Below are 16,322 nucleotides of genomic sequence, written 5' to 3' on the forward strand. Positions count from 1 at the left end.
CAAACCACCACTGTCATTCCCATTCTCTGCATCAACTTCACTTTACAGTGACCATTCTGAGAATTACTGAGAACTACCCACAGCATTACAAAGGATGCTCCTAGCAGAGTTATTAGCAGTGGGGACCTGCAATCCAGAGAGCTGGAGATATAAGCTGAAGGCTCTCCTTCCAGAGCTGGAAACATTTCCAGGCTGATGAATCTTAATGAAACCAGCCTATGAGTTAGGGATAGGGAGCTCACAACACCTGCACCCATAGTTTGGTGAAAAATATCTCACCAGTGGATAAAATAGGTGTACAGACCATCTCTAAATGTTCTCTCCTGGGTTTGTAACCAGTCCCCTTACCCAAAGCAAGTGGCAGAATGAGTGGCTTTGTTGTACTCAGACGTATCAGGCACTGAGAGTAAGACAGATTTATAGGGCAGCCAGAGCACTGAATCAGTACAAAATGATCACAGAATCACTAAGGCTGGAAAGACCATTGAAATCATCTTGTCCAACCATCAACACATCATGACCTGTTGGTCCACATTTTGAGAAGACTGGTGTGGCTGAATGCATCAGTGCCAGGACCATGGCACTATAAAGTCCCACTGCACAGGAAACACGTCCATTAGTCCTATACAATGCACTAGGTTAAGATCATGTGTATTATGTGGAATCAGGAGGCTTTAATCATCTTGTTAAGTGCAGTGGACTTGTGTTCTGGAAGCTTTTAGCCTCTCTATTACCACATTCGAGATGCAATCATTGTTGCTGTGGAAATAAACAAGATGGCTTATAGAGAAAGAAATGCTGTAAAGTGGAGATGAGGCAATGGGAGCAGATGAGCCCTTATGGAACAAAGGGCTCTCTCGTTCTCCAAGCATTGTGTCTAACAGAACAAAATATCAGGCACTGACTGAAAACACCTTAGAAAAATTGACTGTGCTTAGCTACGTTATATAATACGACATCAGCAAGTCTTTATCTAAATTACACAATCATATCAACCATTCTGTGTTTCCAGCCTTCATAAGTGTTCGTTTTTTATCTGCCTCCCATTACAGCATCTGAAAATGTCTGCCTAAATCCTTGTGTTTATATGCACCATTATTGACTTACAAACACTAGATTGCTCCCCAGTGTTCTTCCTTAATCTCCTGTGGCTCAGGGAACATGAAAACAGAGATTATCGTGTATTTGATATTACAGATAATGTCTTCATCTTCAAGGCTCTAAACCCTCCCATGGCCCCTCTGTCAGGAAAATTCAACACTTTGCAACTTAAAACCAGAAAGCACTTCTCTTCTGTGTCCTGACCTTGGCTGTAACCATTGCAAATGGATGGAGTGGAGAGACAAAAAGATCCCAACACCCTCTGTGCAGCAACATACTCTTAACCTCGACCACTGCTGGAAACAAGTTCTGCTTTAATCCAAGTAGGGACAAACACAAAAACAGCTCTCATCATGAGACCTTGGGACGACATTTCCTGCAGCTGTGCAGTGATGACGTTCTCAGCATAGCAGATCTCTATTTAAATCCAGCTAATTGCCACAAAGAAGAATGTCTGCAGAAACATTCACTTATCACAGGCATTCCTGAGCTCTTCTGCAGCCATGTCTCCATGTCAGGAGCTCTAAATGTTTCTGCACTCCTGGGGATGGGGCATAACCATAAGTAAAACATAAGGAATTTGATGTGGGTCCCAGAACAGCAGGAAGCAACAGCTCACTGGAAAAAAAAAAAAAAAAATCCAAATTTTCATGTAGATAGTGCAAACACAGAGCAGAGAAGGCCAATCAGTATTGGGCAGCAGTTTACTCCCCTGAATTATTTACTTTTTAAGAGCTCAGTCCTGCTGCAGTCATGTTTCTCTTAACCCTTTCAATCTTTTTTGATGTGGCAATGAGTAACAAGTGGCAGCTCTACTATGGGCATGGGAGCATAGGCCACCCCCTACCAAGACCAGGTACGTGCCATCAATTTTTGACCTGAGCCGAAGGAGAAAAAATGGCTGGTAGTGGATTAGAACAGAAAAAGCAGCTCACAGTCACAGCAGTTTTGATGTAACCGAAGGGAGACGGTGCACATGGTGGACTTCACATGTTCAGGACAGAGTTGGAGTGATAGGGCTAAATGGAAATGCCAATACAGACACGTAAAGCACCTTTGTTGCTCACACCCCCTCTAGGCAGCGGTTGAGGAGCCCAAGGTCAGGCTGCTTTTTGAGGATATGAGATTTCAAGGTGCAAAACACATTGAGATCCACAGTGCCTGCATCCCCTCGGCCACATCACGCCTGCATCCAGCCCTGGACACACATGCACAATGTGGCTTTATTCCCACAAAGGAGCATTTTTGTGCTCACTGTTCGCCCCCATGCTCATATCTGCTGCGGTCATGTTGGTGGAAATAAGGAGCTTTTCTACAGAGTACTATTTTATCTCCTTGCCTTGTCTTTGCTCTTCACTCCTGCACAGTGGTTATCACTTATCTTCCACAAGCAAATTCTAGGGTCGTGATCACCGCTCATTTCATGTCTAGATGAGGCTGTCCCATCCCTGAAGACAAACAAGGTCAGGCTGGACAGGGCTCTGAGCACCTGATGGAGCTGTAGGTGTCCTTGTTCACTGCAGGGGAGTTGGACTAGATGAGCTTTACCGGTCCCTTCCAACTCAAATGATTCTACAATTCTGTGACAGAAAACAAGCTGTCTTGTCGTCGTTTATCTACCCTGGGTATATGGCCATGAAGAGATGGTTTCCTACACACAGCACTGAAGCTTCCTTGTTGCCCCATGGCTATAAGGACACAGCCGATAAATAGAGTAAATGATGCACTGCTCAGCACATGCAGACACTGGGTAGGAGACCAGCCTCCAACCTGATACTGAAAATGCCCAAAAGGGTCTCATGCAAGAGGCAAAAGGAGAAGAAAGACCCACCATGATGTGCCTGCTCCCCATGCAGCCAACCCCAGCTGTGTGCCAGGGCAGCCCCAGGAGGAAAAAGGCAGAGCAGAAGAAAAGTGGGCTCACCTATGAAAGATCTGTGGTCCCTATTTTTCTTCACACACTGAAGTAACAAAAACATACAGAAGAGAGGTGTTGGCTAAAGCAAAGACAACAGAAGCAGCAAAAGATGATCAGTATTTTCTAAACAAAAAACAGCTCTTTTAAAATCAGGATAAATCCTCAGAGAAAGATTCCAGGGGACACATCCATTTTTTCTGCAATGCAGATTTGTAAAACAAATTATGTGCTTGTCTGAGTATCACATAAGATACTGGTCGGAAACATTTCTTTTAAGTAGAATAACTGATGAGCTGTGTGTGCTAACTGCCATCCTCAATAGATGCAGCCTTCTCCCATTTCTCTCCTCTCTCGCTAGAAACAAAGCAGCATTTATGAGCAAAGAGTAAAATCTTTGGTGTCATTTTCCAATCTGAAGACTCTGAGGCGCTCATCACTGTGTTCTTCCCCTGTAACTATCCTCCAGCCTCCCGTAATTGCACTCAGCAGTCTGAGGCTTGGCACTCACCAGCTTGCAGCAGCTCTCTGCAGCACACACCGATCAGGATTTTCATGTCAGCTCTCCCTCTCTTCCCATCCATGATTTTTCCTGCTAGATTTCTGTCTGGATGGCAAAGCCACCACTGCATGGCTGCCTCAAACCAGCACAGAGACAATATGGGAGGCAGCATCCTGATCCACAAAGGGAAAGGATCTTTGTCACCAAACTCTCCCTACTTGGCTGATAACATGTAGACTTAGCTCCAGCATTACACTGCTCATCTGTAGAGCTGAGGCACTTAGTAAAGACTGAGTAAAGGCTGAGGGAGCTGGGGCTGTTCAGCCCCAGAAGAAGAGAGGGCTCCAGGAAGACCTGAGAGCAGCATTTCAGTATCTAAAGGGGGCTGTAAGAAAGAAGACGACAGACTCTTCAGCAGGATCTGTTGAGATGGAACAAGGGGGAACGGTTTCTAACTTAAAGACAGAGATTTAGACTGAATATAGGGAAAAAGTTTTTTACAGTAAGGGTGGTGAGGCAGGTTGCCCCAATCCCTGGAGACACCCAAAGTCAGGCTGGATGAGGCCCTGGGTAGTCTGAGCTGGTAGGGGCAAAACAGTCCATGGAAGGGGGTTGCGGCTGGGTTGGCTTTAAGGCTCCTTCCAACCCAAATCATTCTATAATTCCATGATTCTCAAAGCAAAGCCATCCCTCTACTCCTCCTACAACCGTAGCAAGGAAGCAGCCCAGCAGCACATACTGGCACGCACGCTCGCTGCCCGAGGTCCCGGCCGTGAGCAGCGCCAGGATGGAGCGCCTCAGCCTCCGCAAACTTCCCCGCCAGGACCGGAGCCGGACCCTCCCTCGTCGCACCGCCTCCGCCCCGCCTCTAAACCGGGCGCGGCCGCCGCGGCGGGCGGATGGGCAGAGCCCGGCGGGTTGGTGTTCTGGCGGAGGTTGGCTGTCCGCTGCAGGCTGCGAGACCGCCGCCCCCCGTCCGCAGGAGACCGCCGCGGTAAGGGCATCGGGACCGGGGGGGGGTGATGCTCGGTGGGAGCCAGTGAAAGAAGTTGAGCTGAAATTCCTCTCCGTGTGTCGGCAGCCCGGTCGGGAGTCCTCTCCCAGAGCCAGACAGGCTGCGAGCAAGGCGGTGTGGGGGGAAACTCCTCCGTGCCCAGTCGGAGGCATCGCTCAGCCGCTACGGAGCTGCAGGTGCGATGGCTCTGCGCGGGGATTGGACGCGGCGCGGGGTGCGGGTGCCCCTTTTCCTGTAGCGCCGTGATGGAGCGGGGAGGCGGCGGCGGCACGGGCCGGTCGCAATGCTGCGGGGGTTGGTCCGGATTGCAGCAGGTGTGAGATGAGGTCCGCTCGGGCTGCGGATAGCCGCTCTCTGCCCCGGGTTTCGGCTTTTATTTTGAAGCATTCTTCGGATTTTGGGCAAGGTTTCCCAAGTGCTGCCCGGCTCTACATACTTCCCTCGTTCCACGTCTTCCCTTTTGCTCAACAGCTCTCCGCTGATGAAGTGCTTTCTTGCGACATCAGCACTGGGAACTAAATTCCGGAGGCTGGGGGAGGAGGAGGCGTGCTGGGGTACTCTGATCTGGGAGAAGTACCCCAAAATTGTGCCCACGGTGATGCGAGCTGTGCATCAGCCTGCTAGGGCTGGGAATTGCTTTGAGCATACATTGCAGGCTGTGCTACTCCCCCGGCTGTCTGTGGGGGAACTTCTAACTGAAGTAGGTTATAAAGAAAAGTTGGAGTCAGCCGAGTTGCATTAAGGTCACAGCCATCCCACGGAGCACAGCCTAAGCTCCTTGGTTGCTAATCTTATTTTCTCTTCCATCCACATCAGTTTGGTTTTCCACCACGCAGCTGCCAAAGTTGAGGTGGCGTCAGGGAGCTGCAGGCAGCTGGGAGCCTGGGTAATGCCTTTTGGTGCTGTTGTAAGTGAATAATCCCCCTCCAGGCTGCTGTCCAAGAATTTTGCTTCAAAAAATGTGAGCACTTTACAGAGCCATTGTGTAACAGATCGTCTGAATGTGGGACAGGAAGGGACCTGGCAGGTCAGCAGATTGAGCACCGAATGATATTATGCCTTATTGCACACCGCTGTGATTCGTTTCTCCCTGCTCTCCTGGGAAGGGTATGTTTCAGAACTTTGCTGAACAGATAATATAACATTTCTTCCAATATGTTTCTTTGTCTCGCTTTATATTGGCACTGTGATTATTTAGTTCTCTTTATTGTGCTCTTTTCCTCTCTTATCAGTATAGAAATTGTTGCTTGCTTTGCACTGTACAGTGGTAGACAAGCTGGGACTTGCTGTCTGCTCCCATAAAGCACGCTTCAGCTGCTGCAAGTCCCCAGCAGCCCCACGCTGTATGTCTGGCTTCTGAAGGGATGTGAGTGAGGTGCAGGGTGAGTCGGGTACCACTCGTGCCATGACTCCTAATCTGGAGATAGATCCCTCTCCAGTAGGCGTTGCAATAAACCTCCTCCTCGGGCTCTTTCAATCCTGTAATGGCAATGGGAAGCTGACATTGCCATCCCCAGGTGTCCCCCTGACCTGTGTGTTCTGCACGCAGATCTTTTAGTCCAGCCCTCCTATCAATCCAACTTTTATAGCATATCCCCATGCTCTGCACTGCTGCACTCTCCTTCAGCTCTTTCCTGCTTTCTTGCTTCTTCCCATGACGGTGCTGTAAAGGAAGGTAGGACAGGATCTCCCCCACTTTCAGTGCTGACCCCACCACTGCTTCCTTTCACATGAGTGGCTGTCTGTTCCCTGTAGATGTGTACTCAGTGCAATTGTTCACCTTCCGTGGCTTGGCTCCCAGCTTTGCTGCAAGCTGTGCAGCAGGTGGCTATGCTTCAGAGGTGTTGGAAACTGAACCCTACCCCTTCCTTGTGTGCCAGCTACACATGATAGATTTCTCAGAGTGACCGTGTAGAAAATTTTTCTTATCAGAGCAAACTCATATGCATATTGTCCCTCTTTCCCCACCATTTACTTCCATATCTCCAATTACATACTTTCTCTGCAACAATTATTCTGCTGATGAGGGATTTTTAATCCATCATTGCACCGTAACCAGCCATGAGATGGAAGTAGCTGGGCAGTGGATAGCAATGCAGTGCAATAGGTTAGGCAGCAAACATAGAGTCACTAAGGTTGGAAAAGGCCTCCAAAATCATCTAGTCCAACTGCCAACCCATCACCACCATGCTCACTAACCTGTCTCATAGAGCTGGAGCAAGTCATGCAACTTCAGACAGTCTCAGGGCTTGTATCTGAGCTCAAATTGAGCTCCCAGTTAAATCTTTGCCCTTACTATTTGCAGTAAGATCTATCAATAATGATTCAGTGGAAGTAGCACCCGCTGAATCAACACAGTTAACTCATAGGATCGCCCAGCGGCGCCGAGCAAATCCAGCTCCACGCAGTGCAGAATGCCACAGTGGGCAGATGCAAACAAGTCCATCATAAAGAGATATCTGCATTCCATTTGCTAACACTGTAACATTGTGTGCACTGTTTTATTTAACTAGGTGAAAATGGGCTAAATGTTGTGCAGTAGCTCGGTGCAGCCTTGCAGCCTGATGCCCTTTGTGCAGGAGGGAGGCTCCTCAAAATGCTCAGTGCCTCAGGATGAGTGTGACTAGGTGCTTCTAACCTAATCCATTCTATCCTTCTGTATTATCTGCCAAACTCAAGATCATTGCAGTGTTTCTCAGCATTGCACCTTCAACAAAGCAAGCGGGCAGTTCCCTATTTCATTGCACTGAGAGCTCTTGGGTCCCAGGCTGGCAACCAAGTTGCTAAGACCAAACTGGGAGAAGGAAGAAAATGAGGTTAGGTTGTGAGCCTTGGCTTTGTCCTTCTTCCAGCAGGTGGCACCTTGCTGGTAGGGCTGTTGTGAGCTTAGGTGTGGGTCTTGTCACAGCATTCACATTCCAGCTGTGGAAGAGCAATGGAAGGAGGGGAACAAAAAGCAGCATGAGAACACTTTGCAAAAAGGGGTCACTGCATTTGTGTGAGGAAGGCTGCGTATCGCCTGGCTTCTCTGTTCCTAGGAAAAAAATAACCACTGAAAAACAGAAAAGCCTTGTCATTGCTACCAGATGTCATTGGCGGTAGACAAGGAGCCGATTTTGTGGAACTGAATGTAGAAACAAATAGGGTGTGTGGAATTCATGAGCTACTGAGTCATCGCCTGTAGCGTGCAGGAGTGGCTGCAGTTAGAAGGGATTGTACAGTGTGGCAGGTTTGCTGCTGTTTTGTCAACGTATCCCTTCTGATCTGCAGAGAGCTTTGAGAGAGGGTCTGTGTTTAACAGTTTAGTGATTTTTCTATTTGATGTAACCAATGGTGTTCAGCTATTTTTGGTAGTTTGATACCTGCGCTGACATTTCACAGTGCTGGAAAAACTGAAGCTACAAATCAATGAGAATCTTAAGCAAGCAATGTGTTTGCAGAAAGCTGTGTAGCATTTTGTGGTGTATTGCTCTGGGAAACCTGCTGAGCTGATAAAGGGCCGTGGGCAAAGCCAGCACGACTGGGACTCAGTGGGTGACACTTGGGCTCCAGGATTGAGGCACTCAATGGACTCCAGGGTGTTTTAAGCACCCAGAAAGTAGCAGCTCACTTCCAAGGGGTCCTTGTGCCAGCACTGTGTCCAATAAAAAAATAGAGGCAAGTGAAGAGCTGCCAGATCTCGGCAGGGTGACACAACCAACTTGGTATGGGTATAGTGGGTGTCACCAGGTGGTGCTGTTTAGCATTGACTTCCCTTTTATTCTTCTTACCACGACCATTATTTTGACTCATCTGAGTGTTATGTGGTATTAATTTGGGAAAATGTTTAAAGGCAAAGAAACCACTTGCTCTTTGCAGTGCTGCTCCATTGTAGTAGTTGTCTGTTGTCTGGTCTGTTGTACAGGTGCCCTTGGTCAGTCCTGTATGTTAGGAGGACTTTCCCAAAAGGGACGCAAGAGAAACTCCAGCTGACAGGTCGTGTAGCTGCTTAGAGCACACACAGCTTCAGTGACACTCACTTCTCCCCCATCCAAAGCCTTCTGTTGCCTTCAGCCTAATGGTGAATGCAGAAGTGAAGACAGGACGCTGCTGATGGCCAGAATGGGACTGCGTGGGTCTCTGTGCTTCCAGCTGGGAGAGCTGAGTCACGTTTTAATGAGAGAGGAGAGCTGGGGAACTTGAGCTGTACTGGGATAGCTCCAGGAAAGTGTGGGAAAGGAGGTACCATGACACTGTAAAAACCTAAATTTAGTTCTCGTTTAAGTGGAAAATGTTTATGATTTTACCCTGCTGTGGATCAAGCAAAGCAGGAGCCATGGGGTCTGCTCCTGTCCAGCCCTGGGAGCAGCAGGAACATATGCATGGATGCAGCATCAGCCCCATCAGCCCCATTCTCCCCACTTGAGGCAACGGAAGAGGATGGCATCAATTCTGTTTACCTATTTATTTTCAGTTTGGCCTTGTTTCTGTTGATGCAGCTAAGGAATAACTTTGTTACCCTCTGCTCTGGCAGTAAATCACATTATTTTCAATAAGGCAGCTATCTCCGCACTGCTTCTGTTGTGCTGGTTTCTTCTATCTGGAATCTATCTGCTTCTCATCGTCCTGTTTCTGCACTCAGCCATTGCAGCAGTGAGTGAAGCAGTGGTGTGAGGTCCTGATGGAAGCCCCAGGTAGTAACACAAGTCTTTGTCTTTTAGATATTTATAAGCATTTACAAGATCCTCTCTTCATCCTCTCTTCTCCAGGCTGAACAGCCCCAGGGCTCCTAGCTTTTTCTTGTGCAGGAGAGGTTCCAGGTCCCAGTAATTTTAGTAACCTTCTGCTGGACTCTCTTCAGCAGTTCCCTGTCTTTCTTGAACTGGGGAGCCCAGAATCGCAACAGTACTCCAAATGTGTCCCAACCAGAGCAAAGGGTCAGGAGAATCTCCCTCACCCTGTTGGCTATGCTCTATTTAATGTACCCCAGGGTGCCAGTCTCCTTCGTGTGCCTCTAGCTCAGGAAGAGTTGATTATATTTCTGAAGCAGATTAATTGTTTCTGTTATTTAGAGTAGTCAGCTTAACACCACGTGCAGAGTGTTGTAAAGGAAAGCATTCCTAGCCCAAGTAAAAAGGTCTGCATGGAATAAGTGAGTGAGGGTTGCAGTGTTTACCAGCAGTGGGCTCTGTAATTTGTGAAGTGCCCGTGAGCATGTCTTGCTCCTGTCTTACATGACAAACAGCACAAACTTGAGCCTGCCACGAAGGTGAGCCTGGGAGCAAATGTTTTTATTCGCTGATGGACGTTAATGACTTGTTTCCCTTCTGCTTTACATCACAGTGATGTGGCACTGGTTGAGCTGTATTGCCGCTTCCTCAGATGGCTGTTCCCCAGCCTGCTTGGCTCCATGTGCTGTTTATGCACTGATACACTGTAGCTCCAAATTTCAGAACAAGCTGTCCAATATTCATGAGTTATTTTGTGTTTTTCCAGTTCCTGAGGTTTCTTTTAGAAGCCTGGGGATAAATTCTGGGTTTTGTTATTTCCACTACTTGGAGTGCACTGAACTCACACAGCCTATTCCCAAGCCCTAAACATGGCCTCTGTTTAGCTGAGAGCAAGGTAGGGCAAAAGACTGTGGCAACACTGAATTGATTTACAAGCCTGCAATTCCCAAATTTCCATTCTGGTAACACCTGTAAGCAAATGTGAGAGCAAGCCTTGTAGAGATTAATTGCTGATAAAATGATATCCTAACATTTGTTGTGTATTTATCTATCAGAAGGAGTGGTAATGTAGTGGCACAGCTGCCCAGGAGGTGGGGGAGTCACTCTCCAAGGAAGTGTTGAAGAACTGTGGAGATGTGGCACTGAGGGATGTGGTCAGTGGGCATGGTGAGGAAGAGCTGGGGTTGGATTGGGTGACCTTATTGATGTTTTACAACTATAATGATTCTGTAATTTCTTTTCAAAGAAAAACAACAGTATCAACACCTTGTTGCTAAAGTGTTTTAAATAATTTCATAAGAAACACTGAAAGAGATCTTAGAATACCCAACTTGGAAGGGACCCATAAGGATCATTGATGAAAGTGTTAATGTAAGATACCCTACATTTATGTTACACCTGGTTATGTTATTATGTTAAAATATCCCCAACATGAGAATATCTCATCATAAACCTCCAGGTGGTTGGAGCATGTTAAAATCCCTTCATGTTAATTACAGGAATGTGGCTTAGAACTGGCATAAGAGCTTTTAGGAGGGGTAGCTTTAGTTCCTCTTAGAACAGTGCAATAAGGGGTTAAGCCACTCAGTACACTGGGATTATTGCTTATAAAAGAGACGTCAAACTTTTTCACCTAGCAGTGGAGAAAATAGTCTGAAGGGATGTTTGGAGTGATTAGCTTTGAAATAATGCTAAGCCAGTCTTCTGCTCTATTCACAAATTTGTTTCAAATGCTTAAGTTTTGGAATTAGCACCAGGGCATGTTTTCTGGTTGCTCTTAGTAACATCCACAGCCATATGGCTCCCAGGCAGGTACCTGGGGCCAATCTCCTTAATGTATGTGGTGTATGCCTCACTGTGCCGCTAGGAATCCTGGCTACGATCAGCCTTATCGAAACGAAAGCGCTCAGGATGTTTGCTCTTGGGCTGATGGCTCACTGCAATGCCAGCCACATGCATCATGATCAAATGGAAAAGCCAGTCTCCATAGGAAGGAGTCATGTTTGCAATCTGTTTGGGGAACAGCTGGAAAAATGCAGCCTCCTTAAGGACCCTTCTGGTGTCCCCGTAGCTTTTTTTAGTGGATATCCTCAGACCTTGACATGGATCCGAGCAGCTCTTTGGTTCAGAAGTGCATGCAACCTCCTGCAGAGCTCTTGCCTTCCTTCTCATGCACTGCAATGCATGTATGCAAGATAAAGTAGCAGAAGATGTAGCCAGTGTGAGCGCATGTATTCTTCAAAGATCCATGCACAGATCTGTGCCATTTGCTCTGTGTAAAACTGCTGATGCAGGGTTCATTTCTATTTATTTATTTATTTATTTGTGTATTTATTTATTTATTTATTTATTTGCAGAAAATTTGGTCATCTCCTGCTCAGTGAAGTGTGGAGTTCATGGTGCTTCCCCAGCTGAAAGCACCATCCCCAAAAAACAGGATGTGTGTTGTTATAAGAACTTCCTAGAAGAACGGTGGACTGAATGGTTTTGACATTTAAAATAGATCTACCCTATTAGATACTATGTTCCAGGAAATATGCACGTGCTGGCAGTAGAATGGTCCTTTATTTTCATTATCCATCAGATAGATACTTACTTCAAAAGGCCTTTTTTTTTTTTTTTTCCTCTTTACCATCAACTTCAGCAAATGTATTTCACAGAAAGGCAGCCAGAGGTCGGTGTCTGGAGGGCTGAAGGTAAAATCTGTTCAGTCTCTGAGGAGAGAATTCAGCCAGCAGAAGAGAGAGCAGCTCCCTGTGGGAGTGCTGAGATGTCCTCCCCAACATCTGCCCCCACAGCTCCTCTGGACCTCTGCCTGCCCCGTGGCAGTGGATCACCTGGACAGGTGCTGATATCAAATTATCTGCATTTCTTACTGGCACCTTCGTTTTCCCCCAGAGACCCCACAAGCACATGCCCATTCACCTGCCTTTGTTGTGGCACCCAACAAGTGGTCACAGAGAGCTGCTCCCCATTGCCAGATCTGGGGATCAGTGCTGGGGGCTTGCAGAAGGCCTGCAATTCTGGGGCTGCTTTTCTGCTTTTGTAGCCTGATTTCACTGCTTCTGCTCCTTGTTATTATTATTGTTCTTTTTTTCTTTCCTTTTTTTTTTTTTTTTTACATAGGAGTGAGTGCAGACTTTCAGAGAACAAACATTTCTGGCATATCTTGTGGGTCCAGAGTTCAGATGAAACCTGATGGCAGCTGATAACCCTTTAAATTCCTTCCCTTGGCTGCCAGAACAGGATTTTGTAACACCAGCGAGCCTTTCCTGCAGGATTTTTGCCTTTGATTCTTCTCTGCAGCCCTGCTGTGCATCCATCTCCTCCCAGTAACCGGGGCAGTGACTGATCGAAGGGCTGGGAGCTGCACCTCAGGAGTGCACAGTAAAGTGAAACGCATGTGCTGATGTAAAATCCATCACAGAAGAATGTTTATCTTGGACTGTAATGCTTCCTACAGCAGGACAGAGAACTATGCTAAGTCATTTCCTCGGCATTGGATTGTTACAGCAAAACTGCCTTAGTTAGGGCAAAGGCTTCCCTTAAAGCAAGGGTGTGAGCCTAGGGACAGGCGGATCGGTGTATTCCAGGGATAGGTTGGATGGGGCCCTGGGCAGCCTGATCTGGTGCCTGACTTAGTGGATGGCAGCCTGCCTATGGCAAGGGGTTGGAACTAGTGGTCTTTGAGTTCCCTTCCAACCCAAACCACTCTGAGATTCATTTCTGATGCAGCCAGAATTGGTGCAGCAATGCTCCTGGACACAAGCACTGAGTTTCTTCATTAGAGCAGAGAACTTCATCCTGTGGGTGATTTATTCTGGTTGGAGGCCCCGTCGAGGGAGAGAAAACAGCATTTGAAGTGTAATGGCTGCCACGAGCCAGGCAGCAGGCCGCTGCCTACACAGGCCATGCTGAAATATTCACAACTCAATAACAGCCAGCTCACAGCGAGCACCTCCCAAGAGAGTGAGTGCAGCAGCCATTTTACAGCTCTGTGAAAACCCAACCAGAAGCACAACAGAAAAGGTTTTCCATTAAAATGAGTTATTAAAATCCTCAGAGTCTTTTGAGCTCTGGCCAAGCTGAGGCATAGAGCAGAACAAGCAGCATTCCTAAAGCCACAACCCTGACATGGAATGATGTCTGCTGGGTGGGCAGCCCCAGAGGAGACATCACCCCTGAGTTATGCAGCTCCAACACCTTGCTGACTTTGCAGTGCTATAGGACCCAATGCTACAAAGCCTTGCAGCCAACAAGGGTGGAGAGAAGGATGGCTCTCCGTCCATCCCACCCTGGCCGACTTTCTTCTTTTCTGGTTTATATACATACATATATATATATATATATATATATATTTTTTTTTTTTCTTTTTTTTCACCCTTTGCCAGATCATTTTCCTGCTCTGAGTCACCACATGTCTTTTGTTTAGAGCCCAAGGACTGTGCACAGATCCCCTTCTCCAGCACAGAGTGAATGAAGGGGGTGACAAACGACATGCAAATGCCTTTCCTGAAGGCTACAGGAAAATTATTTGCTTGCACCATTTGGCAGACTGATATTTACATATTATTAAACGCCAACATCCTGTTGAACTTTTTTGCAGTGTGTGATTTGCAGACAGTCGATAGTTTGGGGATTTAGACCTTAATGACTGAGGGCTGCTTGGCAGAGGAGAACACGAGCTGGATTGGGAAGTGCAGGCTCACAGGGCTGTTTGGAGAGGATCCTTTTAGGTGAGAGAGACTGGAGAATAATTTGGCTTGAACTCCAAGGTAGGAATTCATTTTTCTGTCCTCTTGGCTTCCTGTGGAGGTGTTTAAAAGAAGAGGAAAAAAAAAAAAAAGCAATTGCAGAAGGTTTTTGGCTCTTGTAGTATCTGTTTGGTTGACAGCTTCCCACTGTGAGCAAACCGTGAGAATCTTAGAAAGTTATGACTGCGCTTTGCATGTTGCTGGGTAACAGTTTCTGCCTCTCATGTGGCCACCAAATCATCCTCATACATTGCATCCTAAAATGCTAAATGGCGCTGGCACGGCTGGGACAGGAGCTGTGATGGCTCCAGACGTGCCATAGAGCCCAGCAGGGTTTCCTTGGGACCTGGAAAAGATTCAGGATGCCATGAGGAAGCCCTGGTGATGGGATACAGCATCATGCTGTGGGTTGTGTTCAGCACAGGTGGGAGTGCATCCCCTGTGTGCATGGAATGGGTGCTGGCTGCCATGTGGCATCACTGACCCAAAACCTGTGGTAGCAGGTGAGGATGCTGCAGCGCTCTCATCTGCCAGGGAAAGCTTTTAAAATTGGTTTGGCTGACAGGGAAGGATCAGGTGTTGATTCTGGCTGTGTTTCCTCAGTAGCAGCAGCCGTTTCTGACTGTTGCACTGATTTCTTTTAAACCTGGCTTGCCAGGATAAAGGATATAGGTTACTGGGCATCTTCAGACCGCGTTACTGCTGTAACTCTTTCTAAGCCCATTTAAATCTAAGCTAGAGCAAGCTTTAAATAAGACTTTCAATGTCTCTGAAGATACTATCACAAACATCCTTGAGCATCTCACTCCAGTGTGATTTATGCATGGTTCCTGCAGAAGACTAATGATTTATTTACTTGTTTATTTGCTGGGGAGGAAGCAGGCACAGGTAATTATTTTTTACTAGTGTAGTTAATCCTGGCTTAACCCCATCATTGCCAATCTATTCTGAGTGGACACAGTAACCACTTGTTTCTGCAAGCTATCACATGATACTGTAGCTTATATCTGGTCAGGAGAGAGAATCATAGAATTGTTCGAGTTGGAAGGAACCCATAAAGGTAATCTAGTCCAACTGCCCTGCAATCAACAGGGATATCTACAGCTCCATCAGGTGCTCAGAGCCCCCTCCAACCTGACCCAGAGTGCCTCCAATGACAGGGCATCCACCACCTCTGTTGTGCAGATCTTGCCTCTGGCTGGCATGACTCACTTTCCCACCAGATTCTTAACATGAGCTCCCCTTATTCCTACTGTCAGTAATGGGTCCTCTCTAGGGGTCAAACTGTGCCTAAAATAGAGCTGCCCCCCTCTTTCAGCATGTGGGAGGATGATTTCATTAGTTGGTGTGCACTGAGCAGCTCAGATACCGCACAGGAAAACACAATAGTGCAAATGAAAGCAGGAGGAAGAACAAACCCATCAGGCTTTCAGGTTTTTGGAAAGTGCAGAGCCGGGATGTTGTTTCTTTATACTGACTGAGTAGACTGACATGTTGCAAAATACAAAGGCTCTGCATATTCCCAGCAATGGAGTGAAAACTGGAACTACCCAGAAGCAAAACCTATCATTAGCAGGCAGTCAAGCACAGCAGCTTCTCCAGCACCAGGAACAGACACAGAAGGGAGGGAGGGCCTGAGCAGCCCCAAAAGTGCTTTTCTTATGGCCAAGGATGTGCAGTGGTCTCACTGAGAGAAGTAAAGAGCTGTGATTTAATGAAGGCAGTGCATGAAGTCTGCCCTCCTGAAAGGGCATTCTCATCCCAATAGCATCTCTTTGTCGAGCAGTATGGGCATTGGGTCTGCTCCCAAAAAATGAGCGATTCTGAATCTGTTACTTTTCTCACTTTCCTTCCCAGCCAGTCCTATCAAGCTGTCCTGAAAAATCATCCTTTTTTTGTCCTCCCGGGTCCTTGCTGTGATCCATGGCATCCTGGAGGCGTGTAATAATCGCAACTGAAATCTGTGCTGTGCACTCTGTTCTCTCCAGCAACCCAGGGTGAAGAAAGTATCGACATGCCCTGATTTATCCCCTACAGATGTCATCTCCCTAGGAGCTGGCTTTTACTTGGAGGAAAGAGGGGCACACAGTGCTGCAGAAAAGCATCTGATTCAGAAGGAAAAGAAGAAGAAAGTTTAAAGGACCAGGCTGAATGGATGTGGCTTTGCAAACCCAATGATCCAGGCAGTTAGCATCATGAATCAATGCTTCTGTTGCCAGGAGCAAGAGGATGAGCATTTCATTTATGATGACTCTCTTCAAATTTGACTGCTCAGGAGTACTTTTGCGTTCAGACTTCTGCAGATGTCATTCCCCACCACCAGGTC

General features: G+C 47.1%; 1 protein-coding gene across 1 annotated transcript in view; it reads left to right on the forward strand.

Moving 5' to 3' along the window:
- Positions 1-5,580: 5,580 nt before the first annotated feature.
- Positions 5,581-16,322, forward strand: part of INF2 (inverted formin 2) — a gene marked incomplete at both ends in the record, with an annotated part of 30,686 nt that continues 19,944 nt past the window's right edge. Inside the window, one exon of the mRNA XM_079537535.1 lies at positions 5,581-5,640. Coding sequence (XP_079393661.1) covers positions 5,581-5,640 — 60 coding nt within the window. The remainder of the gene's footprint in view (positions 5,641-16,322) is intronic.

Source organism: Tetrao urogallus (genome assembly GCF_951394365.1).
Source record: "Tetrao urogallus genome assembly, chromosome: 6".
Lineage (NCBI taxonomy): Eukaryota > Metazoa > Chordata > Aves > Galliformes > Phasianidae > Tetrao > Tetrao urogallus.